General features: G+C 37.4%; 8 protein-coding genes across 8 annotated transcripts; 5 read left to right on the top strand and 3 right to left on the bottom strand.

The window, feature by feature from the left end:
* Positions 1-9,334: 9,334 nt before the first annotated feature.
* Positions 9,335-10,775, top strand: GCK72_004765 (uncharacterized protein; the record flags this gene model as incomplete). Its single annotated transcript, XM_053724881.1, has 5 exons — positions 9,335-9,487; positions 9,536-9,617; positions 9,668-9,936; positions 10,249-10,482; positions 10,533-10,775. 5 exons carry the CDS (start codon positions 9,335-9,337, stop codon positions 10,773-10,775), a joined length of 981 nt encoding a protein of 326 aa, XP_053589075.1.
* Positions 10,776-11,267: 492 nt separating this feature from the next.
* GCK72_004764 (uncharacterized protein) lies at positions 11,268-12,371 on the top strand (the record flags this gene model as incomplete). Its single annotated transcript, XM_053724880.1, has 5 exons — positions 11,268-11,378; positions 11,492-11,516; positions 11,560-11,867; positions 11,913-12,036; positions 12,082-12,371. The coding sequence occupies 5 exons, from the start codon at positions 11,268-11,270 to the stop codon at positions 12,369-12,371; spliced, it is 858 nt and encodes a 285-aa protein (XP_053589074.1).
* A 456-nt stretch (positions 12,372-12,827) lies between these two features.
* Positions 12,828-14,182, top strand: GCK72_004763 (uncharacterized protein; the record flags this gene model as incomplete). The annotated part of the gene is made up of 6 exons (XM_003098295.2): positions 12,828-12,941; positions 12,995-13,091; positions 13,139-13,431; positions 13,486-13,612; positions 13,661-13,770; positions 13,892-14,182. 6 exons carry the CDS (start codon positions 12,828-12,830, stop codon positions 14,180-14,182), a joined length of 1,032 nt encoding a protein of 343 aa, XP_003098343.2.
* A 222-nt stretch (positions 14,183-14,404) lies between these two features.
* Positions 14,405-15,048, bottom strand: GCK72_004762 (uncharacterized protein; the record flags this gene model as incomplete). Its single annotated transcript, XM_053724879.1, has 3 exons — positions 14,405-14,472; positions 14,783-14,839; positions 14,916-15,048. 3 exons carry the CDS (start codon positions 15,046-15,048, stop codon positions 14,405-14,407), a joined length of 258 nt encoding a protein of 85 aa, XP_053589073.1.
* On the top strand, positions 15,047-15,412 carry GCK72_004761 (uncharacterized protein; the record flags this gene model as incomplete). The annotated part of the gene is made up of 1 exon (XM_053724878.1): positions 15,047-15,412. The coding sequence occupies one exon, from the start codon at positions 15,047-15,049 to the stop codon at positions 15,410-15,412; it is 366 nt and encodes a 121-aa protein (XP_053589072.1).
* Positions 15,413-16,261: 849 nt separating this feature from the next.
* Positions 16,262-17,827, top strand: GCK72_004760 (uncharacterized protein; the record flags this gene model as incomplete). The annotated part of the gene is made up of 1 exon (XM_053724877.1): positions 16,262-17,827. One exon carries the CDS (start codon positions 16,262-16,264, stop codon positions 17,825-17,827), a length of 1,566 nt encoding a protein of 521 aa, XP_053589071.1.
* GCK72_004759 (uncharacterized protein) lies at positions 16,968-19,291 on the bottom strand (the record flags this gene model as incomplete). Its single annotated transcript, XM_053724876.1, has 6 exons — positions 16,968-17,261; positions 17,315-17,555; positions 17,654-17,783; positions 18,391-18,918; positions 18,965-19,052; positions 19,106-19,291. 6 exons carry the CDS (start codon positions 19,289-19,291, stop codon positions 16,968-16,970), a joined length of 1,467 nt encoding a protein of 488 aa, XP_053589070.1.
* Positions 19,292-25,383: 6,092 nt separating this feature from the next.
* Positions 25,384-25,800, bottom strand: GCK72_004758 (uncharacterized protein; the record flags this gene model as incomplete). Its single annotated transcript, XM_053724875.1, has 2 exons — positions 25,384-25,529; positions 25,683-25,800. 2 exons carry the CDS (start codon positions 25,798-25,800, stop codon positions 25,384-25,386), a joined length of 264 nt encoding a protein of 87 aa, XP_053589069.1.
* Between the last annotated feature and the right edge of the window lie 999 nt (positions 25,801-26,799).

Below are 26,799 nucleotides of genomic sequence, written 5' to 3'. Positions count from 1 at the left end.
GATCAAAAAACTGTCTGCGAGAAACGAATTTGACGAATTCGCCACTTTTGAAGCTTCATTTTTGACGAAATTCAAAATAACTCATTTCATTTTGATCGTACAATAAAAAGGAAGTTACCAATCGAAAGAGCTCGTTGATTTACATCATGTTCTATGGTTAATCTTTCTTTTCGTTTTCTTATTCCGTTTTTCTGATCAAAAAACTGTCTGCGAGAAACGAATCTGACGAATTCGCCACTTTTGAGCTTCATTTTTGACGAAATTCAAAATAACTCATTTCATTTTGATCGTACAATAAAAAGGAAGTTACCAATCGAAAGAGCTCGTTGATTTACATCATGTTCTATGGTTAATCTTTCTTTTCGTTTTCTTATTCCGTTTTTCTGATCAAAAAACTGTCTGCGAGAAACGAATTTGACGAATTCGCCACTTTTGAACTTCATTTTTGACTAAATTCAAAATAACTCATTTCATTTTGATCGTACAATAAAAAGGAAGTTACCAATCGAAAGAGCTCGTTGATTTACATCATGTTCTATGGTTAATCTTTCTTTTCGTTTTCTTATTCCGTTTTTCTGATCAAAAAACTGTCTGCGAGAAACGAATCTGACGAATTCGCCACTTTTGAGCTTCATTTTTGACGAAATTCAAAATAACTCATTTCATTTTGATCGTACAATAAAAAGGAAGTTACCAATCGAAAGAGCTCGTTGATTTACATCATGTTCTATGGTTAATCTTTCTTTTCGTTTTCTTATTCCGTTTTTCTGATCAAAAAACTGTCTGCGAGAAACGAATTTGACGAATTCGCCACTTTTGAACTTCATTTTTGACTAAATTCAAAATAACTCATTTCATTTTGATCGTACAATAAAAAGGAAGTTACCAATCGAAAGAGCTCGTTGATTTACATCATGTTCTATGGTTAATCTTTCTTTTCGTTTTCTTATTCCGTTTTTCTGATCAAAAAACTGTCTGCGAGAAACGAATCTGACGAATTCGCCACTTTTGAGCTTCATTTTTGACGAAATTCAAAATAACTCATTTCATTTTGATCGTACAATAAAAAGGAAGTTACCAATCGAAAGAGCTCGTTGATTTACATCATGTTCTATGGTTAATCTTTCTTTTCGTTTTCTTATTCCGTTTTTCTGATCAAAAAACTGTCTGCGAGAAACGAATCTGACGAATTCGCCACTTTTGAGCTTCATTTTTGACGAAATTCAAAATAACTCATTTCATTTTGATCGTACAATAAAAAGGAAGTTACCAATCGAAAGAGCTCGTTGATTTACATCATGTTCTATGGTTAATCTTTCTTTTCGTTTTCTTATTCCGTTTTTCTGATCAAAAAACTGTCTGCGAGAAACGAATTTGACGAATTCGCCACTTTTGAACTTCATTTTTGACTAAATTCAAAATAACTCATTTCATTTTGATCGTACAATAAAAAGGAAGTTACCAATCGAAAGAGCTCGTTGATTTACATCATGTTCTATGGTTAATCTTTCTTTTCGTTTTCTTATTCCGTTTTTCTGATCAAAAAACTGTCTGCGAGAAACGAATCTGACGAATTCGCCACTTTTGAGCTTCATTTTTGACGAAATTCAAAATAACTCATTTCATTTTGATCGTACAATAAAAAGGAAGTTACCAATCGAAAGAGCTCGTTGATTTACATCATGTTCTATAGTTAATCTTTCTTTTCGTTTTCTTATTCCGTTTTTCTGATCAAAAAACTGTCTGCGAGAAACGAATTTGACGAATTCGCCACTTTTGAACTTCATTTTTGACGAAATTCAAAATAACTCATTTCATTTTGATCGTACAATAAACAGGAAGTTACCAATCGAAAGAGCTCGTTGATTTACATCATGTTCTATGGTTAATCTTTCTTTTCGTTTTCTTATTCCGTTTTTCTGATCAAAAAACTGTCTGCGAGAAACGAATCTGACGAATTCGCCACTTTTGAGCTTCATTTTTGACGAAATTCAAAATAACTCATTTCATTTTGATCGTACAATAAAAAGGAAGTTACCAATCGAAAGAGCTCGTTGATTTACATCATGTTCTATAGTTAATCTTTCTTTTCGTTTTCTTATTCCGTTTTTCTGATCAAAAAACTGTCTGCGAGAAACGAATTTGACGAATTCGCCACTTTTGAACTTCATTTTTGACGAAATTCAAAATAACTCATTTCATTTTGATCGTACAATAAACAGGAAGTTACCAATCGAAAGAGCTCGTTGATTTACATCATGTTCTATGGTTAATCTTTCTTTTCGTTTTCTTATTCCGTTTTTCTAATCAAAAAACTGTCTGCGAGAAACGAATCTGACGAATTCGCCACTTTTGAACTTCATTTTTGACGAAATTCAAAATAACTCATTTCATTTTGATCGTACAATAAAAAGGAAGTTACCAATCGAAAGAGCTCGTTGATTTACATCATGTTCTATGGTTAATCTTTCTTTTCGTTTTCTTATTCCGTTTTTCTGATCAAAAAACTGTCTGCGAGAAACGAATCTGACGAATTCGCCACTTTTGAACTTCATTTTTGACGAAATTCAAAATAACTCATTTCATTTTGATCGTACAATAAACAGGAAGTTACCAATCGAAAGAGCTCGTTGATTTACATCATGTTCTATGGTTAATCTTTCTTTTCGTTTTCTTATTCCGTTTTTCTGATCAAAAAACTGTCTGCGAGAAACGAATCTGACGAATTCGCCACTTTTGAACTTCATTTTTGACGAAATTCAAAATAACTCATTTCATTTTGATCGTACAATAAACAGGAAGTTACCAATCGAAAGAGCTCGTTGATTTACATCATGTTCTATGGTTAATCTTTCTTTTCGTTTTCTTATTCCGTTTTTCTGATCAAAAAACTGTCTGCGAGAAACGAATCTGACGAATTCGCCACTTTTGAACTTCATTTTTGACGAAATTCAAAATAACTCATTTCATTTTGATCGTACAATAAACAGGAAGTTACCAATCGAAAGAGCTCGTTGATTTACATCATGTTCTATGGTTAATCTTTCTTTTCGTTTTCTTATTCCGTTTTTCTGATCAAAAAACTGTCTGCGAGAAACGAATCTGACGAATTCGCCACTTTTGAGCTTCATTTTTGACGAAATTCAAAATAACTCATTTCATTTTGATCGTACAATAAAAGGAAGTTACCAATCGAAAGAGCTCGTTGATTTACATCATGTTCTATAGTTAATCTTTCTTTTCGTTTTCTTATTCCGTTTTTCTGATCAAAAAACTGTCTGCGAGAAACGAATCTGACGAATTCGCCACTTTTGAACTTCATTTTTGACGAAATTCAAAATAACTCATTTCATTTTGATCGTACAATAAAAAGGAAGTTACCAATCGAAAGAGCTCGTTGATTTACATCATGTTCTATGGTTAATCTTTCTTTTCGTTTTCTTATTCCGTTTTTCTGATCAAAAAACTGTCTGCGAGAAACGAATCTGACGAATTCGCCACTTTTGAGCTTCATTTTTGACGAAATTCAAAATAACTCATTTCATTTTGATCGTACAATAAAAAGGAAGTTACCAATCGAAAGAGCTCGTTGATTTACATCATGTTCTATGGTTAATCTTTCTTTTCGTTTTCTTATTCCGTTTTTCTGATCAAAAAACTGTCTGCGAGAAACGAATCTGACGAATTCGCCACTTTTGAACTTCATTTTTGACGAAATTCAAAATAACTCATTTCATTTTGATCGTACAATAAACAGGAAGTTACCAATCGAAAGAGCTCGTTGATTTACATCATGTTCTAAGGTTAATCTTTCTTTTCGTTTTCTTATTCCGTTTTTCTGATCAAAAAACTGTCTGCGAGAAACGAATCTGACGAATTCGCCACTTTTGAGCTTCATTTTTGACGAAATTCAAAATAACTCATTTCATTTTGATCGTACAATAAAAAGGAAGTTACCAATCGAAAGAGCTCGTTGATTTACATCATGTTCTATAGTTAATCTTTCTTTTCGTTTTCTTATTCCGTTTTTCTGATCAAAAAACTGTCTGCGAGAAACGAATCTGACGAATTCGCCACTTTTGAGCTTCATTTTTGACGAAATTCAAAATAACTCATTTCATTTTGATCGTACAATAAAAAGGAAGTTACCAATCGAAAGAGCTCGTTGATTTACATCATGTTCTATGGTTAATCTTTCTTTTCGTTTTCTTATTCCGTTTTTCTGATCAAAAAACTGTCTGCGAGAAACGAATCTGACGAATTCGCCACTTTTGAGCTTCATTTTTGACGAAATTCAAAATAACTCATTTCATTTTGATCGTACAATAAAAAGGAAGTTACCAATCGAAAGAGCTCGTTGATTTACATCATGTTCTATGGTTAATCTTTCTTTTCGTTTTCTTATTCCGTTTTTCTAATCAAAAAACTGTCTGCGAGAAACGAATCTGACGAATTCGCCACTTTTGAACTTCATTTTTGACGAAATTCAAAATAACTCATTTCATTTTGATCGTACAATAAACAGGAAGTTACCAATCGAAAGAGCTCGTTGATTTACATCATGTTCTAAGGTTAATCTTTCTTTTCGTTTTCTTATTCCGTTTTTCTGATCAAAAAACTGTCTGCGAGAAACGAATCTGACGAATTCGCCACTTTTGAGCTTCATTTTTGACGAAATTCAAAATAACTCATTTCATTTTGATCGTACAATAAAAAGGAAGTTACCAATCGAAAGAGCTCGTTGATTTACATCATGTTCTATAGTTAATCTTTCTTTTCGTTTTCTTATTCCGTTTTTCTGATCAAAAAACTGTCTGCGAGAAACGAATCTGACGAATTCGCCACTTTTGAGCTTCATTTTTGACGAAATTCAAAATAACTCATTTCATTTTGATCGTACAATAAAAAGGAAGTTACCAATCGAAAGAGCTCGTTGATTTACATCATGTTCTATGGTTAATCTTTCTTTTCGTTTTCTTATTCCGTTTTTCTGATCAAAAAACTGTCTGCGAGAAACGAATCTGACGAATTCGCCACTTTTGAGCTTCATTTTTGACGAAATTCAAAATAACTCATTTCATTTTGATCGTACAATAAAAAGGAAGTTACCAATCGAAAGAGCTCGTTGATTTACATCATGTTCTATGGTTAATCTTTCTTTTCGTTTTCTTATTCCGTTTTTCTAATCAAAAAACTGTCTGCGAGAAACGAATCTGACGAATTCGCCACTTTTGAACTTCATTTTTGACGAAATTCAAAATAACTCATTTCATTTTGATCGTACAATAAAAAGGAAGTTACCAATCGAAAGAGCTCGTTGATTTACATCATGTTCTATGGTTAATCTTTCTTTTCGTTTTCTTATTCCGTTTTTCTGATCAAAAAACTGTCTGCGAGAAACGAATCTGACGAATTCGCCACTTTTGAGCTTCATTTTTGACGAAATTCAAAATAACTCATTTCATTTTGATCGTACAATAAAAAGGAAGTTACCAATCGAAAGAGCTCGTTGATTTACATCATGTTCTATGGTTAATCTTTCTTTTCGTTTTCTTATTCCGTTTTTCTAATCAAAAAACTGTCTGCGAGAAACGAATCTGACGAATTCGCCACTTTTGAACTTCATTTTTGACGAAATTCAAAATAACTCATTTCATTTTGATCGTACAATAAAAGGAAGTTACCAATCGAAAGAGCTCGTTGATTTACATCATGTTCTATGGTTAATCTTTCTTTTCGTTTTCTTATTCCGTTTTTCTGATCAAAAAACTGTCTGCGAGAAACGAATCTGACGAATTCGCCACTTTTGAACTTCATTTTTGACGAAATTCAAAATAACTCATTTCATTTTGATCGTACAATAAACAGGAAGTTACCAATCGAAAGAGCTCGTTGATTTACATCATGTTCTAAGGTTAATCTTTCTTTTCGTTTTCTTATTCCGTTTTTCTGATCAAAAAACTGTCTGCGAGAAACGAATCTGACGAATTCGCCACTTTTGAGCTTCATTTTTGACGAAATTCAAAATAACTCATTTCATTTTGATCGTACAATAAAAAGGAAGTTACCAATCGAAAGAGCTCGTTGATTTACATCATGTTCTAAGGTTAATCTTTCTTTTCGTTTTCTTATTCCGTTTTTCTGATCAAAAAACTGTCTGCGAGAAACGAATCTGACGAATTCGCCACTTTTGAACTTCATTTTTGACGAAATTCAAAATAACTCATTTCATTTTGATCGTACAATAAAAAGGAAGTTACCAATCGAAAGAGCTCGTTGATTTACATCATGTTCTATGGTTAATCTTTCTTTTCGTTTTCTTATTCCGTTTTTCTGATCAAAAAACTGTCTGCGAGAAACGAATCTGACGAATTCGCCACTTTTGAGCTTCATTTTTGACGAAATTCAAAATAACTCATTTCATTTTGATCGTACAATAAAAAGGAAGTTACCAATCGAAAGAGCTCGTTGATTTACATCATGTTCTATGGTTAATCTTTCTTTTCGTTTTCTTATTCCGTTTTTCTGATCAAAAAACTGTCTGCGAGAAACGAATCTGACGAATTCGCCACTTTTGAGCTTCATTTTTGACGAAATTCAAAATAACTCATTTCATTTTGATCGTACAATAAAAAGGAAGTTACCAATCGAAAGAGCTCGTTGATTTACATCATGTTCTATGGTTAATCTTTCTTTTCGTTTTCTTATTCCGTTTTTCTAATCAAAAAACTGTCTGCGAGAAACGAATCTGACGAATTCGCCACTTTTGAACTTCATTTTTGACGAAATTCAAAATAACTCATTTCATTTTGATCGTACAATAAAAAGGAAGTTACCAATCGAAAGAGCTCGTTGATTTACATCATGTTCTATGGTTAATCTTTCTTTTCGTTTTCTTATTCCGTTTTTCTGATCAAAAAACTGTCTGCGAGAAACGAATCTGACGAATTCGCCACTTTTGAGCTTCATTTTTGACGAAATTCAAAATAACTCATTTCATTTTGATCGTACAATAAAAAGGAAGTTACCAATCGAAAGAGCTCGTTGATTTACATCATGTTCTATGGTTAATCTTTCTTTTCGTTTTCTTATTCCGTTTTTCTAATCAAAAAACTGTCTGCGAGAAACGAATCTGACGAATTCGCCACTTTTGAACTTCATTTTTGACGAAATTCAAAATAACTCATTTCATTTTGATCGTACAATAAAAAGGAAGTTACCAATCGAAAGAGCTCGTTGATTTACATCATGTTCTATGGTTAATCTTTCTTTTCGTTTTCTTATTCCGTTTTTCTGATCAAAAAACTGTCTGCGAGAAACGAATCTGACGAATTCGCCACTTTTGAGCTTCATTTTTGACGAAATTCAAAATAACTCATTTCATTTTGATCGTACAATAAAAAGGAAGTTACCAATCGAAAGAGCTCGTTGATTTACATCATGTTCTATGGTTAATCTTTCTTTTCGTTTTCTTATTCCGTTTTTCTAATCAAAAAACTGTCTGCGAGAAACGAATCTGACGAATTCGCCACTTTTGAACTTCATTTTTGACGAAATTCAAAATAACTCATTTCATTTTGATCGTACAATAAAAAGGAAGTTACCAATCGAAAGAGCTCGTTGATTTACATCATGTTCTATGGTTAATCTTTCTTTTCGTTTTCTTATTCCGTTTTTCTGATCAAAAAACTGTCTGCGAGAAACGAATCTGACGAATTCGCCACTTTTGAGCTTCATTTTTGACGAAATTCAAAATAACTCATTTCATTTTGATCGTACAATAAAAAGGAAGTTACCAATCGAAAGAGCTCGTTGATTTACATCATGTTCTATGGTTAATCTTTCTTTTCGTTTTCTTATTCCGTTTTTCTAATCAAAAAACTGTCTGCGAGAAACGAATCTGACGAATTCGCCACTTTTGAACTTCATTTTTGACGAAATTCAAAATAACTCATTTCATTTTGATCGTACAATAAAAAGGAAGTTACCAATCGAAAGAGCTCGTTGATTTACATCATGTTCTATGATTAATCTTTCTTTTCGTTTTCTTATTCCGTTTTTCTAATCAAAAAACTGTCTGCGAGAAACGAATCTGACGAATTCGCCACTTTTGAACTTCATTTTTGACGAAATTCAAAATAACTCATTTCATTTTGATCGTACAATAAAAAGGAAGTTACCAATCGAAAGAGCTCGTTGATTTACATCATGTTCTAAGGTTAATCTTTCTTTTCGTTTTCTTATTCCGTTTTTCTGATCAAAAAACTGTCTGCGAGAAACGAATCTGACGAATTCGCCACTTTTGAACTTCATTTTTGACGAAATTCAAAATAACTCATTTCATTTTGATCGTACAATAAAAAGGAAGTTACCAATCGAAAGAGCTCGTTGATTTACATCATGTTCTAAGGTTAATCTTTCTTTTCGTTTTCTTATTCCGTTTTTCTGATCAAAAAACTGTTCATCACCTTATCCCGTCTTCTCGGTTGTATGAAAGCCATTAATATTAACAGTTGGCCAATCCCATTTATTATACATATGGTAAGAAAATTCATTTAACTTGAACTAATTATTTTTGTAGACCTTGCCTTTCCTCGGCTGGATTTTTGCGTCAAAAATGCTCAGAACGCCGCCGTCAAAATGTGAATCGATTTGGCAACAGAGATACGATGAAGAGCTAGAGGATGAGCTGAATGAGCGGATAGATTCGCAAATAGAGCAATGGAACCATGGCTATAATCTGAGACCAAGGAATAACCGATGAAAAAGCAATTTTAACCTGTGATTTGTATTTTTACTCAATTTTCTTACTCTGGTGTACTGTATTTAATTATCTTGTCATATTAATGTAATTCGTGTAAAATGAAAAATTGCTCAAGTGTCACTGCTGAAAATTCATACTGTTCTCTATCAAAACGTGCTCTTTTAAGCCCCATAGTTTTGAATTTTCGCGGTTTTTTCATGAGTCCGTAAGCACCAAAGTGTGAACATTTGACACGCAAAAGTGCACAGATTTGGAATTTCGAAATTTTCTAGAAGCTAAATAGTTTAAGCTCTTTCAGACCGATTTTCAGCGTCAAAAGGTCATTTTTGCTGAATTTTATCTGAAAATTATGAATTCAATACGCAAAAATGCTAAAAATCATCGATTTAACTTGATTTCCAAATAAAAGAACAATTGTTTCATGTTTTTTAGCTCGGAATTTCGCATTTGATCTATTTTTTCGGCGGTACTCTTTTTCGTATTGATATCTCGGGGGGAAATCGGATTTTTGCTCCACTTCTCATCAATTTTGCATATCTTTAACCTATTTTATGAATTTTCAGTCATAAAATGGATGAAGCGGACGAAAAGTTCAATGTCCTCGAATTTGCCTACAATGCAACAATGTACGCGGCCGGTATGCGACAAGAATGGAAGGATACATTAGTCTCGTGTCTAGTCTACAATTTAATACTCATTTTGGCTGTGCTTTTCTTCAGAAAGGTTCGATTTTCCTTTGAAACACTTGAATAATTATAAAAATTTTTTTAGATAGCTCAACTTTCTATGAAACGAGACTACTTCTACGAGATCATCGCCGCATTCTCGTTCGGTGTCTGCCACTACACAGAGGGTAGCTTAGTCCATAGCAAGAATGCCTAAAACCTATATTTTCCCTTCCAGAACTAATGTTCCGCGCATTCGGCTACTATGGAATGTTCCCGATGGTTGTAGTCAATCAAGTGATATTCCAGAAGTTGAACCGAAGACACGGAGAGAATGCGATGATTGTCGCTGAGGAATTCGTGACTGGACGAGTCGGCGATGAGGATTGTCTCGCCGTTCTTTCGCTACAATTCGCCGGAGCACTATTCTGCTCGTTCTTCTTCATTGTGACCGCCCAAGACGTTTTCCTGAAAACTAAACCGCTCGGGTGTCTTTTCAAGTACACGGTATCGGGTTTTTCAGCGATGTTATACTTGCAAATCGGGCACGCTCGCAACTCACTTAAAACGCATTATTATGAGCTGGAAAATATACTAAAATGTAGATCTCGGCGAGTTCTATGCCTGTGACTTACTGTGGGCCGGATCTAGGATCGTTAATGTGCCGCGGGCCGGGCTAGAATAGCTTTTTTGGCCATTCTCCCGGCCTGCGGCACATTAACGAGAGAACTCGCCGAGATCTACATTTTGATATATTTTCAGCTCATAATATTGAGATTTCCCGATTTGCAAACATACATTTTATCAAAAATCTTTTAGAAACCACTGCCGATCGTCATGCTCTGCGATTTCCTCGGTGGTCTCGCGCTTCGTGTGCTTCTCGAACTATTCCAAGGACGTATCATCTCGATTGCTGTGATCTACGCGTTCCTCTTCACTATTGGTCATGCGGCAATTGGCGTTCCTGTCGCTCATCCAGTGCTCAGTGTTGCAAAGGCTCCTGAATGCTGGACTATGGTCTACGAGCTTCTCCCGAATCTTTGCCTACACATCGTAAGAAAAAATTGATTTTTGATTAATCTTTCTTTGAAAAAAAACTTCAGTTCTCTACACTCTCCGGTTGGTTATTCTTGCCGTACGCATGTCAGATCAAGACTACGTTGAGATCGATGTGGGCGCAGAAATTCGAAAAAGATGAGGTCAAGAGGATAGCCAGAGAGAAGACGGAGAAGCAGGAACAGGATGCGAAGCTCAAAAAGGCTCTGAAAGCCGAACAACAGGCAATTGACGCAGAGAATAGGAGGAGAAATCAGGAGTTAAGAAGCCGAAATTCGCGGCGGAAATAGTAATAAAATAACAATATGTATTATCCCCCATTCATACTAGTTTCTCTAATAATTTTGACATTATGATGTGTAATTTTGACAATATTGTGCCTAATTTATTCATGTTCATATTCATACAGTCTGTATCAATCAATCTCTCATTTCTATTTATAATTCGGCTAATTCGATAAATCATTGCAGGGTCTTTTAATTTCACTAAAAGTGTTCTTTCTATATTTGTTTTTCATCAAGAACAGTTCAAAAAGCTGTATATTTTGAAATTTGCGCGGTTCTTTCACCGGTCCGCAAACATCGATCTGTGAATATTCGACATGTCGCGACACGCAAAAATGCACACATTCGGGAAAATTCCTCGGGTTTTCATGAATTTTCAGATTTTTTCTCCGTGTTTCAATGAAAAGTAATCTAATTTATCAATGAAATTATGCTCGTGCTCTCTAATTTCTTAATTCTCGTTGTTTTAATGTTACTTTTTACGATTTCAGGTCGAAGATGGATTCTGTTTCGAATCCCAATGCGCTAAATTCATTCGACTTTGACGTTCTCAAAGTTGCAACTCTCTATGTGACATGCGTCTTCATTGTCTGCGAAGTTCTGAGATATGTAAGATTAACATTTTTGCGGAAAATCGCAATTAATTACAGGGATTGACCCAATGCAAAAGTCCAAATTCGATCTTCCCAGAGGCTCTCATTCAATTAATCACCACTCTTCAGATTTGCATCGGATTTTATGAACAATGTAAGACGAGATCATGTTTTTAACAATTAAAAAAATTTTTCAGCTATCCTGAAATCCACCGACTACATCAGCATCTTCTTCATCAACGCTATCAGCTTCTTCTCTGTCCACAACATCAAATGGGGTATTGCGAGTCCATTCACACAGTTCGAGGATATCGTCTTCAATCGTAAAAAGACCGGTTTTCTTGGACCGATCTGCAACCTCGCCGGTCAATTTGTTGGCGCCTTTTTGGCTGCCGGAATGACTATTATCAGTTGGGAAGTCCTTTCTCAGCAAACATGGATCACCCACATTGCCACAATGCACAGCGAATTATTGGAACGGCCTTGGTGTTCATGGAAATCTGAAGTGCGTTAAGAACATACTGGTGGATGATTATTTGTCTTATTTCAGGACTTCCCACGCTTTCTTTTCGCCTTTGTCTCTCAAATCGTGATCGCTGCCTCCATGCGAATGATTCTCACTAAGTTGAACACCAAATTTACCCCAGCTATCTACACTTTCTACTATACGTTCGGTACTTGACCCCTATCGCTTTTCACGAAACAGTTGAATTTTTCAGCTCGAGTTCTCATCGGCTTCCCCGGATTCGACGTAATGTACAGCTTCTCTCATTTGGCGGTTTGTAGCTTGAAGACCGACGAAATTCTCGGATTGTTCCTCAGTTACATGGTCGCTCCGGTTGTTGGTTGGCTGTGCTGCCGTTTCCTCCTGGATTCACCAATCACAGCATCTCAATTGAAAAAGGAGAAGAAGCGAGAGAGACAAGAAAGAGAGGCTGAACTCCTTGCAGAGAAAACCGAGCAAGAAGCGAGAAGAAAAGCTGGGAAACAAGGGAAAAAGAGGGATTAGCTTCAATCGAACTTGATAATTTGTAAATTTGTAATTGTATGTTGAATTGTGATTTGAATTTTGTTTTCGCCGGTTTGGAATATTTTGATATCTTATTCTTCTTGTGTAATGTGATAAATGATTGCTCCGGTATTAAATTAATAGATTTTTTAAAGTAGCGGAGACTGCTCCGTATATAATTTTCTATTCAAATTCGCGCGGTCCCTGGATGGTCCGCAAACACGCCGACGCGAAAATTCACAGTTTCTGAAAATTTTGTTCTAGAACTTTCTGTGGCTTAAAAAGTTTGCATTTGACCTCAATTTTCGGCGCTGGCGGCTTTTTTGGTTGATTCTTGAAATGTTTCCTTGCTCTTGACTCATTTTAGCTCTTTTCTCGTCGAGTTTTCACAATTTTTCGACAAAAATTTCGTATTTCAATTGTTTCATTCAATTTCTCCCCTTTTCCAGGTCCAAAATGACGACGGGCTCTCCCGATCAAGGGGATTTATACCAAAAAACGATTCAACCCCTCATCCTGGCAGCCATCTACCTCGGATTGCTGAATTTCGCGGCTTTTTTCAGCAAAATGGTCGGTCAAACTATGCGTGTTATCCAAATAAACGCCCGTTTTTCTTTTTTCAGATTGCCGAAAAACTTGTGAGACGGGAGGGTCTGCAACGCACCTTCCTCATCCAGTTCATCGCCACGATTCAAATTTGCGCCGGATTTTATGAGGAGCGTAAGCGGAAAAAGAGAATTTTCAAAGAAACAGTTTTAAATTTTCAGCTGTTTTGAAATCTGTCGGCGACCTTGGCTTCTTCGTCTTCAATTTTCTCAACTTCTACACAGCCGGCGTCGTTCCCAACTCGCTTTCTGCAATCGAACGTTTCACAGTCAAGCGGAAAGGAAATGGCGAAAAGATGTTGACGTTTTTCTTCGCGCAGGTCATTGGAGCACTAATCGCTCCATATATGGCTGTTTTCATTTGGAGTGTGATGGCTGGACAAACGAATCGGCCAGAGCTCGTTGGAACGCATGCCAAGTTGCTGGGCACCGGTCTTTGTCATTGGAAGTTTGAGGTAGGGGAATAGTTGGAAAGTTGAGCAATTTGAGCATTTTTTCTATAGTTCCAGAGCTTCTACGGACCACTTCTCACTCAATTCGTTCTCGCGGCGGTCATGCGATTTCTCCTCACTTCGAAAGGGATCAGAAGGAGAATCATGGCTGTTCCACTCGTCTACGCGGCCTATTTCACGTTTGGTAAGTCAGAAAAGGGAGAGGAAATTATTCAATCGATACAATTTTCAGCTCGTACCTTCATTGGATTCCCCGGATTCGATCCGATTCACAGTCTCGCTCGTGTTTCACATTGTTGGTTGAGAAGAGAAATCTTCGTGAAGTGGACACTTTGTTATGTGGTAAGGGATTGAGATGGATATTCGGAAAGGCGTCAAGTTTCTGCAGTTTAATGGCGCTGAAGTGAACTTTCAAGCCGATTCATTAGATATTGAAAAATCAAATAAATTTTCTCCTTTTCAGTTCGCACCAATCTGTGGTTGGCTTCTGTTCTCCGGCTCGTCCAAACACGTTGAAAATGCCCCCAATGAGACGAAAAGACCAAACCGAAGACTCCGCCCACTTGTGGACCCAAGACCCCCTTTCAAAAGTGTGGAAGTAGCAAAGAGCCAAGAAGTTCCCGTCGGTAAAGTGGCAAAGGAGGCGGAAGAGGAAAAGGTCGCAATCGTCCGTCAGAATCGGGTGACTCGACAGGATCGTGAACCGCAACGCAAATTCTCGAATCATCAGGGAAGGAATCACAAGAAGCCATGAATAATTTTCTCATTTTTCCTCTAATCCAACGTGTACACTCATCTAACTTGTGATATTTTGATCTCTCCATCATATGTATTTTGTATTGAAATTTTCGGTTATTTTCTTGGAGAAGCCGAGAATTTCAGCTTCTCACTCATTGTATATATTCTCATTGCTGTAAGGATTGTAAGACTTTCTTTTTAAAGAAGCGGTTTATTACTCGAATAATTTGCTATAGTTTTACCAATCATCATCCTCAGAATCGTTGATGTCTGGGGTGCTGTTTTCCAGTTTAATGGTCAGCAGCTCTGAAATTGTTCGTAATTATTTTCAGATTTCTCAAAGCGTTCTTCCCATCTTCCTTCAGCGGGTTGAAGGTTACTGTAACCTGAAATACATTTTCAATTGGTGCATGGAACTTCTGCACAGTGATACATTTTGGAAGGCTGTGTCTGATAAGTCTTCCATCTAGAAGATCTTCTCCAGTGACATCTTTCGAGTGGAGGTCTTGTTTTTAACAGAACGCGTTCAAAAATAAGGTATTTATTCAACAAAAGCAACACGATTCACAACACAAAAGTATACTATTAAAAAAATCATCGGTCACAATTTACATACTCAATGCTTTGGGGACACGGGGACATTGAATGAACTCCGGTTGTGGCGAATCGCACTCTGGAAAAATATATTCAAATTCAGAAATATTAATGATAATGAACGCACTTAAAATTTTTCGGACTTTATCTCCTACTTCTTTGAATTCCGCTCAACAGACGTCGCACTGTTTCCATGGCTTCCTTATGATTCTTCTTGGCTGACAGAACTTCCAATTTAACCTGCTGCGCCTTCAGCTCAGATCTCGTCTTCCTCAATTTCATATTCATGATCCAAATCCATCAGCGTCCGATACGGGAAACTGAAGGGGCGAGAGGAGTCGATCGATTGGCAAAGATGAGAACATATCAAATGGCTGTTGAATCCATGTACTTTGTGTGTGGAGTCGACGGTAGAGGTGGACGGCGGCAGCTGGTTCCACGAGTCGGTGGTTGCAACACCAACGGAGGTTGGTCAGCTTCTTGGAGATTCGGCCAAGGAGGTCTGCGCCCATCGACTGGAAGCTTGAAGGTGGATCCGAGTGTTGGTGGTGCTGATGGAGAGGAGGCTCGCACCGGTTTCTTCGCCTCTGATTGTGCCGTCTCCGTCCTCACTTCGGAAATGTTGGAATTCAGAACTTCTCGTAGACACTGACAAAATGGAAAATGAGTATGGGATATGAAATATGAGATTGGGATAACTTACATGGATGGTTCGATAGGGATACGGGAACTAGTATTCAATAAAAATAAGAGGGATTGGGGTGACCAGCCATACAGTAAGCAGTCTGGAAAGTATAATGAGATGGGAGATGCCACGGCCTCTACCACAGTCCATCTCGATTCAAAAAAACGGAGAAACGCCGTTTTTCTGCGGAGCGCGTTTGCACACACACAACCCTTCACAGCGCACCACGGCGCGGACGCACAGACCTCTGGCTTAGAAAACACCAACTCGGCCATTTCAATTATTTAATACATTACGTGATTAAGTATCTTTTCAGGCATTTTGCTATAATTTCATCGTTTTTTTTTTGTAAAGAATAAAGAATACCTTTATTAAGATGAATTTTTTGCAGTAGAACTTCAAACAATTCATTCCACCGCCGACAAAATCGACATGAGGAAATTAGCTATAGAGGGCTAGTATTTTGATTTGAAAATGCCCAGATGAAACTTTCGTTAGCTGGAAACATTTTGGAATGATCGATGAATATATAGTGGATGGCTTGTGGTAGAGGCCGTGGAGATGGCCTATGACTAACCTCAAGTGGAGACGAATCTGCGTCCGTTGCGTATTGGCTCCTGGGAAGAGCGCGCACCATAGTCACTGCTCCTGGGAAAACTCTAGGTCTATAACCCTGAAAGTGGTGCGCGCTCTTCCCAGGAGCCAATACGCAGAGGACGCAGATGCGTGACTACCATCTGGCAGTGACTGGTTGTCCCGGTTAGCTTTCATTCGTCTCATTCTCTCCCATTCTCATCAATCTATTGACTCTTCATTATGTCTTCTACCAAAGTACTCGGAGTATCTCAACCAATCTCTCTGGCAGCTCCAAGTCAAAAGGATATTTCACTCGACAAGTCGCTGAATGAATATCTCAAGACGCGCAAATGTTTCGAATCTAAAGATGAAACCTTTCAACGTGTCAAAACTCTTTCGAAACTCAATCTATTGGTCAAGAAATGGATCAAAAGTCTCACAGATGTACGGATTCCAAATGGAAGACAAGTGGATGCAGGTGGAAAACTGATGGCGTTTGGTTCTTATCGTCTCGGAGTTCACAGCTCTGGAGCCGATATCGATACAGTTATCATTGCTCCACGACACGTCACTCGCATGGATTTCTTCACTTCTTTCAAACAAATTCTTATGAAGGATCCAAATGTGAAGGAGTTGCAAGCAGTCGAGAATGCCTTCGTGCCGATTATAACGATGAGTTACTCTGGAATCGAACTCGACGTGTTATTCGCAAGACTCGATCAGCCAACGATCCCAGAGAATATCGATTTATCAGATGACTCCCTTCTCGTGAATTTGGATGAATCCAGTATCAGAAGTTTGAATGGAATTCGAGTGGCTGAGCAGCTTTTGAAGCTTGTTCCAAATCAAGATACTTTCCGTCAATCACTCAGAGCAATCAAGTTATGGGCGAAGAATCATGGAGTATACTCGAATGCAATGGGTTTTTTCGGAGGCATCACCTGGGCTATTCTGGTTGCAAGGACGTGTCAATTGTATCCAAATGCAGCTCCATCGAAGATAATTCAAAAGGTTTTCTTCGTGTTTTCGACATGGAAATGGCCATCTCCCGTTGTTCTGAAGCAGTTTGGTTGTGTGGATTCAAAATTGGCAAATCTGAATAAATTGATTTGGAATCCGCGAAAAAATGTAGCCGATCGATATCATCTGATGCCAATTCTGACTCCAGCGTTCCCGGAACAGAATTCCACTCACAACGTCTCGAAATCAACTCTCCATATAATTCAAGAGGAAATGAAGTCTGCATTGGAGATTTGTAATCGGATTCAAGAGGGAAATGCCACGTGGAACGACCTGTTCGAAGAGATCAATTTCTTCAGTCGATACAAACATTTCGTCGCTTTGACAATCAACGAGGACACCAATATTGGATTCTTTGAATCGAAAATCCGCCAATTGGTTCAGATTATGGAGAGGAACTGTCAAGTGAAAATAGCTCACATCAATCCAAGAAAACTGAAGAACAATCGAAATGAATCCACTTGGTTCCTGGGATTGGAGTTTACGGAGAACGCAAAAAACTTGGATTTGACGTCTGAAATTGAAGGATTCAAACGGAATATGGCAAGACATCAGGCAAAAGGAATAGTAGGTCAAATACAGTTGGATGCCACGTATGTCAAAAGAAGTGACCTCATCAAATTCATTTCTCTCGGAGATTTGAAACGAGGACGATTTGTGAACAAGACTGCTGTCAATCGGAAACGTCCAGCTTCATCTGGAGACTCGAGGGAGACTAAGAAGCCACGTGTCATCGATATGTCTGCAGTGGATTCAATCTTGCTCAAGTTGAAACACAATCAGTAATTTATTGTCTCAAATTAATTTATTCTTCCCTTTTTTGTAAAATACATTTCCCTTCCTTTCGTTTGTTTGTTTTCTGTTTTTATTTAAAATAAAGTTTGAAAATTGAAATTGTTTTGTATTTATAAAACAAAAGAAACTCAAGATTTCAGTAAATGAAAAAAGAACGAATGAATTGTATACAAATGAGTAAAGCAAAAGATTATTTTGAAGACTGATACACAAGTTTAATGCTGGTTGGAACCTAGAATAAAGCAAATAATTATCGTTCATGAAGCAATTGTAAAAATGTCATCATTCTTATATGAAGGAAGATTCAAGTTATTGTTTGCATATTTGAAACTTGTCCTCTTTTCTTATACTTCTGGCAGGTTACAACTTCTGAAAATCTACAATTGATCATTTTGAACCAAAAAAATCTTGAATACCAATTATTCGTTTTCTAAAAATCTTGATGAAATACATTGCAACCAAAGGCTCGAAGCACAAATAGAGAGCCACAGATATCGGCAAAAAGTTTCTCAAAGCTTCACTTGTCAGACCGAATAATGGGAATGAAAACGTACAAAGGACTGGTAAATACATGAAAACGCAGGGAATCAGAGTTTGAATAACCAAAGTTCGGAACAGCTGATTTTGAAGTTCACGGAAATCTAAACTAGTCATGGTCGTTAGCTCATTGAGATGAGCATACGTCTTCACACCAAAATATGTCATGGAACCGGAAGTAAGAGTCATAAAACACGCATACACAGTACTTGAGAAGAGTGAAGGGATATGCATCCTTGTTTTTCCTGTTAATCGATCAATATAATAGTACTGTATTCCAACATACGAAAAATCATCAGGTTGCATACAGTAATCTCTTTCGAATTCTGGTATCAAAACTTGGTCTTTCATAGAAGAGGAACCGTTTACGAAGTATGTCAAACCAAACCATATCAAATAACTCATCAAAACAAGGAGAGCCCAAATTGGAAAGTTTCTCGAAGAAAATCGAGAAAGTTTTGACGGACGAGTGACTGATAAGAACCTGTAGTAGAAATGAGTGGTGAGTAAAACGAGCATCATTCCATAACAGCCGCAGTAAATAGCTGAAAATGAATAACAAGAATTTTAACTACTACTAGTAGTACTAACAAAGCGCGGTTACTCCAAGATATTTATTAAACCCTGTCACTTTTCTGACGTTGAATATGGCAAACGAAACCTCAGAGATGTGAACATTCTGGAATCAAAGGTTCAGATCAAAAATCAATAACGCATTTTGGACACACTTACCGGTTTACTCCAATAATCGCAACATGAATAGTAAATTCCCAATAATGAGAATGAGAACATAAGATATTTATAGTTTCCAAAAGTCTTTTTTGGCATTTCATATATCAAACATTGGAGAATCAAATTGAGAGTAACAGATAGTACAAATCCAATAATTTCAGCGTAAACGGTCACTTCTAACCACATAGTCGAGCACATTTTAATGTTTTCGAGAGTATCTGTTAATGTTTTTAGCGATGGGAAGTGGTGTTTGAAGGGTTCTCTTGGGATTACAGTAGTCTAGACATGTATTCTACCAAGAATGTATTCACTTTCAATAACTTTACCAATTACATCAGTAGCTGCTCATAATAACACTTGAACATGTGCTCAAAAACGTAGTTGGACTTTACTTTTTATGCCGAAACTATTGTTTGGAGCAAACCGGTAAATTTCTTTATGATCCGTTTAGTCTTAAGGAACTAGTCTAGACATCACCTCCGCCACCCTATCTTGAAGAAAGTTTTATAAAATTTGAACAGAAACTGAAACGTTTTTTTCAATTGCCAGTCGGTGAGGAGATCCCAGAGTCTGAAGGTGACGACGACTATCATGAACATTGCACTGAAGATGAAGAAAATCAAAATGTGACTTTTTTTTTACAAAGTCAATGTTTTAAAAAGCAAATATTAGAGGTTTAAGTGACGGAAGAAATCTGAAAGAGAATAGGTGATAGGAAAACAACACAAGTTTGAAATGTAAAGGATTGAGAATGAGTTACTGACAGAGATTATTGAGTCTAAATACCATCTGAGAACGCAGCGTTCCAAGTTTCAGTACCATTTTTGACGAAATTCAAAATAACTCATCTCATTCTGATCGTACATTAAAAAGGAAACCACCAATAGAAAGAGCTCGTTGATTTACATCATATTAGTAGTAAGTAAAGGATTTTTATGGTACCGTTTTTCCGAAGGATTTTTATGGCACTTCCTCAAAAAAGGCCTGCAATGCCTACCTGTAATTGAAAAAAAGGCCTGCAATTCATCATACCCCTGTTCATAATCCCCAAGTGCCTGTGCACCTGTTTTACCTGTTTACCTGATTACCTATAATCAAAAACTCTCTGAATATCCCCCCCCCCCCCCCCACCTACCGTACCCCCTACCGTATCCCTACCGTGCACCTGTACACCTGTATACCTGTATACCGTACACCTGTTAATTAAAACTACCGTACACCTATTGAAAAAGGGGAAAAAATGTTGGGAATTATTCTCATTGTGCTTGGTCCAGACTTCACGGTCAAGTTCAATCTAAATAGAACCTTGTTGAACGTCGCCGACCGCTCCACCTGCTTTCAATATTGGGAGATTCTGGCACGCATTGTGAAGGAGCAGAAGATAATATACACACACATCTCAAACTAGCCATTTCGGAGTCCGTTGAAACTACTCAAACTGATGCAGCTACAGGAGCAAGTGGATCTGGATTTGGACCCATTCGAGCTCACGATATTAGTAGAGGAAAAAAATTGGGATCATACGGATTGGGATCCTATTCAAAATTTCGGCAACACCGATAATATGGACGAGCTCTTGATAATTTTCTAAATTGTTTGTTGCTGTTATTCACATTTATTGCCTTAATCACTCTCCCTCTGGTCGAAGTGTGTCTAACCGGTTCCGACACAGATAAGAATGGTGGGGGAAGTTAATTTCATAAAAAGTACCCAGTTTTTAGGAATTTCAGTCATAATTTTATTGATTTCTAGATTTAAAAAAGCCCTGTTTTTAGGAATTTCAGTCATAATTTTATTGATTTCTAACCCGGGAGGATTCAAACCCGCGTCTACTGAAGAAAACTTCAGCCCGGGTATTATAGACTCCTTCACCCTCTGGTCGAAGTGTGTCTAACCGGTTCCGACACAGATAAGAATGGTGGGGGAAGTTAATTTCATAAAAAGTACCCAGTTTTTAGGAATTTCAGTCATAATTTTATTGATTTCTAGATTTAAAAAAGTCCTGTTTTTAGGAATTTCAATTATAATTTTATTGATTTCTAGATTTAAAAAAGCCCTGTTTTTAGGAATTTCAGTCATAATTTTATTGATTTCTAACCCGGGAGGATTCAAACCCGCGTCTACTGAAGAAAACCTCAGCCCGTTTATTATAGACTCCTTCACCCTCTGGTCGAAGTGTGTCTAACCGGTTCCGACACAGATAAGAATGGTGGGGGAAGTTAATTTCATAAAAAGTACCCAGTTTTTAGGAATTTCAATCATAATTTTATTGATTTCTAGATTTAAAAAAGTCCTGTGTTTAGGAATTTCAGTCATAATTTTATTGATTTCCAGATTTAAAAAAGTCCTGTTTTTAGGAATTTCAATTATAATTTTATTGATTTCTAGATTTAAAAAAGCCCTGTTTTTAGGAATTTCAGTCATAACTTTATTGATTTCTAACCCGGGAGGATTCAAACCCGCGTCTACTGAAGAAAACCTCAGCCCGTTTATTATAGACTCCTTCACCCTCTGGTCGAAGTGTGTCTAACCGGTTCCGACACAGATAAGAATGGTGGGGGAAGTTAATTTCATAAAAAGTACCCAGTTTTTAGGAATTTCAATCATAATTTTATTGATTTCTAGATTTAAAAAAGTCCTGTGTTTAGGAATTTCAGTCATAATTTTATTGATTTCCAGATTTAAAAAAGTCCTGTTTTTAGGAATTTCAATTATAATTTTATTGATTTCTAGATTTAAAAAAGCCCTGTTTTTAGGAATTTCAGTCATAATTTTATTGATTTCTAACCCGGGAGGATTCAAACCCGCGTCTACTGAAGAAAACCTCAGCCCGTTTATTATAGACTCCTTCACCCTCTGGTCGAAGTGTGTCTAACCGGTTCCGACACAGATAAGAATGGTGGGGGAAGTTAATTTCATAAAAAGTACCCAGTTTTTAGGAATTTCAGTCATAATTTTATTGATTTCTAGATTTAAAAAAGCCCTGTTTTTAGGAATTTCAGTCATAATTTTATTGATTTCTAACCCGGGAGGATTCAAACCCGCGTCTACTGAAGAAAACCTCAGCCCGTTTATTATAGACTCCTTCACCCTCTGGTCGAAGTGTGTCTAACCGGTTCCGACACAGACTTATCCGGAAGTCGGAAGTCGGAAGTGATTTTTGTTATCCGGAAGTCGGAAGTCGGAAGTCGGAATTCCATGCAACTCTGTTGAAAAGCACACTTTTCGATAGAAAAATCCGGATTTTTCTTTTGAAACTTGCTATTTTTGATGGAAAAATGTGATTTTCCGACGAACAATGAATCTTGTATATCTCGACACCAGAGTTGCGCGGAAGTGATTTTTCTAAAACGGAAGTCGGAAGTCGGAATTCCATGCAACTCTGCTCGACACAGTTCGTTACAAGTGCGCTCCACAGAAATCCCCTTGAGAAATGTCTCTTTTTCTCTGCGTCTCTCAATTTCGCACACTATTTTCTCGCGGTTTCGGTAGAGCGCGGTTGTAAGACACGTGTCGTGCTAATATATGTTTTGCTTGAAGAGGCTCAAAATATGAAAATAAAAACGTACATACATTCTAGAGTTGCGCGGAAGTGATTTTTTCTAAAACGGAGGTCGGAAGTCGGAAGTGAAATTTTGAAAACGGAAGTCGGAAGCCGGAAGTAGGAAGTGAAAAAACGCCCGGAAGTCGGAAGTCCGAAGTCGGAAGTAAAATTTTGAAAACGGAAGTCGGAAGTCGGAAGTGAAAAACAGCTCGGAAGTCGGAAGTCGGAATTCCGCGCAATTCTGATACATTCCTATCAGAGCAATTTCTATTAATTTCTCCTAAAATTTTCCAAAATTAAGTACCAAAGTTAAGCCTGTGAAGAATAGAAGTGAGTAAGGGTGCTCTATTGAGAATTGGAAATTGGAGTCCACGTGGACAAGATTCAAACCGTTTATTGATGGGTTTTGAATGAGAAAAATGTGAAAATTGGAGAGAATTTACCGTTTTTTTCACTTTTTTTGACTGAAAATTATCATTTTTCAGAGAAAAATTCTCAAAATTGCTTAAAATTGTCAATTTTCTTTGAAATTTAGAAGTTTCTATGGGATTTTTAGAAAAATAGAGATTTCTACCTACATTTTTGTAGAAAAAAACACGAAAAATGAGTCAAAACTTAGCTTTTTGACTGAAAATTTGAAATTTCAACGAATTTTTTGGCAAAAAACAATAAAAATCTTTGATTTGTTGCTTTTTTGAGTGAAAAATGTAGTTTTTTCCCGATTTTCATGTTTTTTTTGGCTCCGTGACATTTCGAAACCGGTATTATATTATATTATGGTTCCGAGCAGAGTTGCGCGGAAGTGATTTTTTCTAAAACGGAATTCGGATGTCGGAAGTAAAATTTCTAATCCGGAAGTCGGAAGTTGGAATTCGGAAGTGAAAAAAACGCCCGGAAGTCGGAACTCGGAATTCGGAAGTCGGAAGTCGGAAGTAGATTTTTTCGCAAAGACCATTTTTCCTTCTATTTCTGCGAGATGTACTTTTCCGAAATCCCACAATTATGGAATGACGGAAGTCGGAGGTAAACATAACTGAAGTCGGAAGTGAAAAACAGCCCGGAAGTAGGAAGTCGGAATTCCGCGCAACTCTGGTTCCGAGGGTCCGGGGTTCGACACCGGGCCTGGCAAAACTTTTTTGTTTTTTGTTTTTAGCTTTTTGGTACCAATCTGAAGATCAAGGACCCTCGGAACCATAATATTACCTCTTTTCTAGAGAAAAATTTATACGCGTTTTACCGGTTTCGAAATGTCCGGTTTCGAAATGTCGCAGTTTCGAAATGTCCCGGAGCCTTTTTTTTCTCCTTCAAAAACTTTACATCTTGTCCACCCAGACTACACCCCCCCCTAATTCTCAATAGAGCGCACATTCAAACTTAAAAATTCAAAATCTCTAATTATTTATATTTCTTCAGAAAGCCACGCCCAATACCTGCAACAAATCTTCGAAGAGGACGAAGAGAACTAATCAATTTCTGTCTGTGTGTCTGTACCGAAGTTGCATGGAAGGGAAAATTTCTTATCCGGAAGTCGGAAGTCGGAAGTGAAATTTTCGAAACGGAAGTCGGAAGTCGGAAGTAAAAATTACCCGGAAGTCGGAAGTCGGAAGTAAAATTCCTTATCCGGAAGTCGGAAGTCGCAATGGAAAAAAAGCCCGGAAGTCGGAAGTCGGAATTCCATGAAACTCTGGTCTGTACCAGTGTTGTCGGGAATTCCGACTTCCGACTTCCGAATTGAATTCCCTTAACCGGAAGTCGGAAGTCGGAAGTCGGAAGTGAATTCCCTTAACCGGAAGTCGGAAGTCGGAAGTGAATTCCCTTAACCGGAAGTCGGAAGTTGGAAGTCGGAAGTCGGAAGTCGGAATTAGATTTTTTCTCAAACTTTCAAAAACTCTAAGAGAAAAAATCATAAAATTGGCGGAAGTCAGTGAAAAATTAGATTTTGGCTGAAGAAAAGCCAATTTTCTCTCCTTTTAGACCATTTTTCCAAGTATTTCTGCAAAGGGCGGAAATCGGAAGTCGGAATGATAAAAATGCCCGGAAGTCGGAAGTCGGAAGTCGGAATTCCATGCAACTGTGGTCTGTACCAAAGTTTATTATATCTCCCAATTTATATCCTATTTTTTGCTCTTTGTCTATTATATCAATTAACTTTTTCTCGATTATGAGCGACATGTTCAAATAGATTTCTGTACTCTCTGAAAATCTTCTTCAGGAGTGATTCATTTAATAGGATACTCTCAAGAAATGTACCAAACAGAGCTGTGCGGAATTAAAATTTTTGAAAAGGGAAGAAGGAAGAAGGAAGAAGGAAGGAAGTTGGGTTCCGAACCGGGAAATCGGAAGTTAATTTTGAAAATGACAAATTTGAAGGAATTTTGGCTCTATCCTATTTTAATGGTCCCATAGGAGTTTAATGGTCCCATAGTGATTTTAATGGTCCCAAGTGATTTTAATGGTCCTAAGGGATTTTAATGGTCCTTAGGGATTTTGATGGTCCTAAGTGATTTTAGTGGGCCCATGTATTTCTAGTGGTCCCATAAGGATTTTATGGGTCCATTAGGATTTAAATGGTCTCATAGCGATTTTGATAGTCCCATAGAAATATAAGTGTTCTGATGCGAAACGACTGTTCAGTAAGCAATTCGTCAGCAGCGCGAACGTTGTTCATTCATTCTTTATTCAAATTTTAATTTTTTCATTCGAAAATAAATAAATAAATGCAATTAACATCAAATTATGAACGGCCACGGCAACGACCACGACCACGTGAGGAAGAACGAGCCGGGTTCCGACGAAGATGTGGAGGTGGCGGAGAGCGGGATGGGGCCGGATTCAGACGATTCTGAGGTTGCGGAGATCGTTGGCGGCCTGGATTGACGCCTGAAAAAATGGTTCAAAAAATATAAAGAGTAGATCCTACTAATATAAATGGAAAGCGAAATTTTCAAAATGAAACAAAGTTAAGAGTTGTTTCAAAAGATGTATCCTTAACTTGAGAGTGCTATTATAAATTTAGACCCCGAAAGTTCATACCTTGAAAATCAGGTTGATCAGCCATCTCATCGTCATCCGACGTGCCATCTGACGAAATATCTGTTATCTCAGTCATGTCGTCTTCTGACTCAGTCATGTCGTCCTCTGACTCAGACATATCGTCTTCTTACTCAGACATATCGTCTGACGAGTCCAAATCAATGTCAACTCCTTCATCGGTCACTTGAGGCGTCCCAGTTCTTTTGAAAAACTTCAACTCGTAGATCAAGTGATTGAGAAGTTTCTTGATATCGAAGAAACGCCGGAACGTATAGTTAAACAAGTGACCACCAAGTCGTTGTTCCGGATCCCCAAAACGGGCTTTGAGTTTTCTTTTCAATGCCCCCCCATGAAGCTTCTATTGACTGCGTGTGAATCCTTTTATCATGTGGTGCCACAAAATTTGTTTTGTGGGTTACAACTCCGTGATTGTATCCCTCCTGTAGCTGGGCAATACCGCCATATGCCCGCCACGCATCAGAAATTATTGTGGTACCTAAAAAGAAATCAATGATGTTTTAATGAGAAATGGGAATTCCTCACCAAGTTTTATATACTTTCGGATTATGGGAAGTAGAGTCTGGGCATTCCTTCTGCTCACACGGAACATGATTATCTGAAAAAAGTTATTCGATGATGAATTTCGATTACACCATTCTCTATAAAAAATCTTACTTTTGAGGTCCCACGCTCTATCATCCCAAAGACCCAGACTTGTTTCCGTGTCAACATTCTCCCTTTATTATATTTTTTTATGCTCGGTACATCATTGTTTCGTCAATCTCCACGATTTTATCTAAAATAATTGAGCACTTGCATTATGCATGAGGAGAACGAAAAATAACTTACGTGGCCCTCCCAGCATTTGATGTTGGTCTTTCCCGGTCTCTCGATAAAACCAACTTTTAGTAAGTTGACGGAACATTTCATGAATTTTGGTTACGCTGTTTTTGTCAACTTTAAAATCTCGAGCAACGTGGAGAATCGGTTTGGTGGGGTTCTCAACCCAATCCGCCGCAAGGTACAAGATTTGTTGCGGTGTTGCGGTTTTCTTTAAGAGCGTTGTTTATTGTGTTTTGTAAGAGAAGTTGTTATAGAGCGTCCTGTATGTAGCCCC

Source organism: Caenorhabditis remanei, chromosome II (assembly GCF_010183535.1).
Source record: "Caenorhabditis remanei strain PX506 chromosome II, whole genome shotgun sequence".
Classification (NCBI taxonomy): Eukaryota; Metazoa; Nematoda; class Chromadorea; order Rhabditida; family Rhabditidae; genus Caenorhabditis; species Caenorhabditis remanei.
The sequence above is the reverse complement of the archived record's forward strand: the minus strand, read 5'-3'. Positions and strand labels throughout refer to the sequence as shown.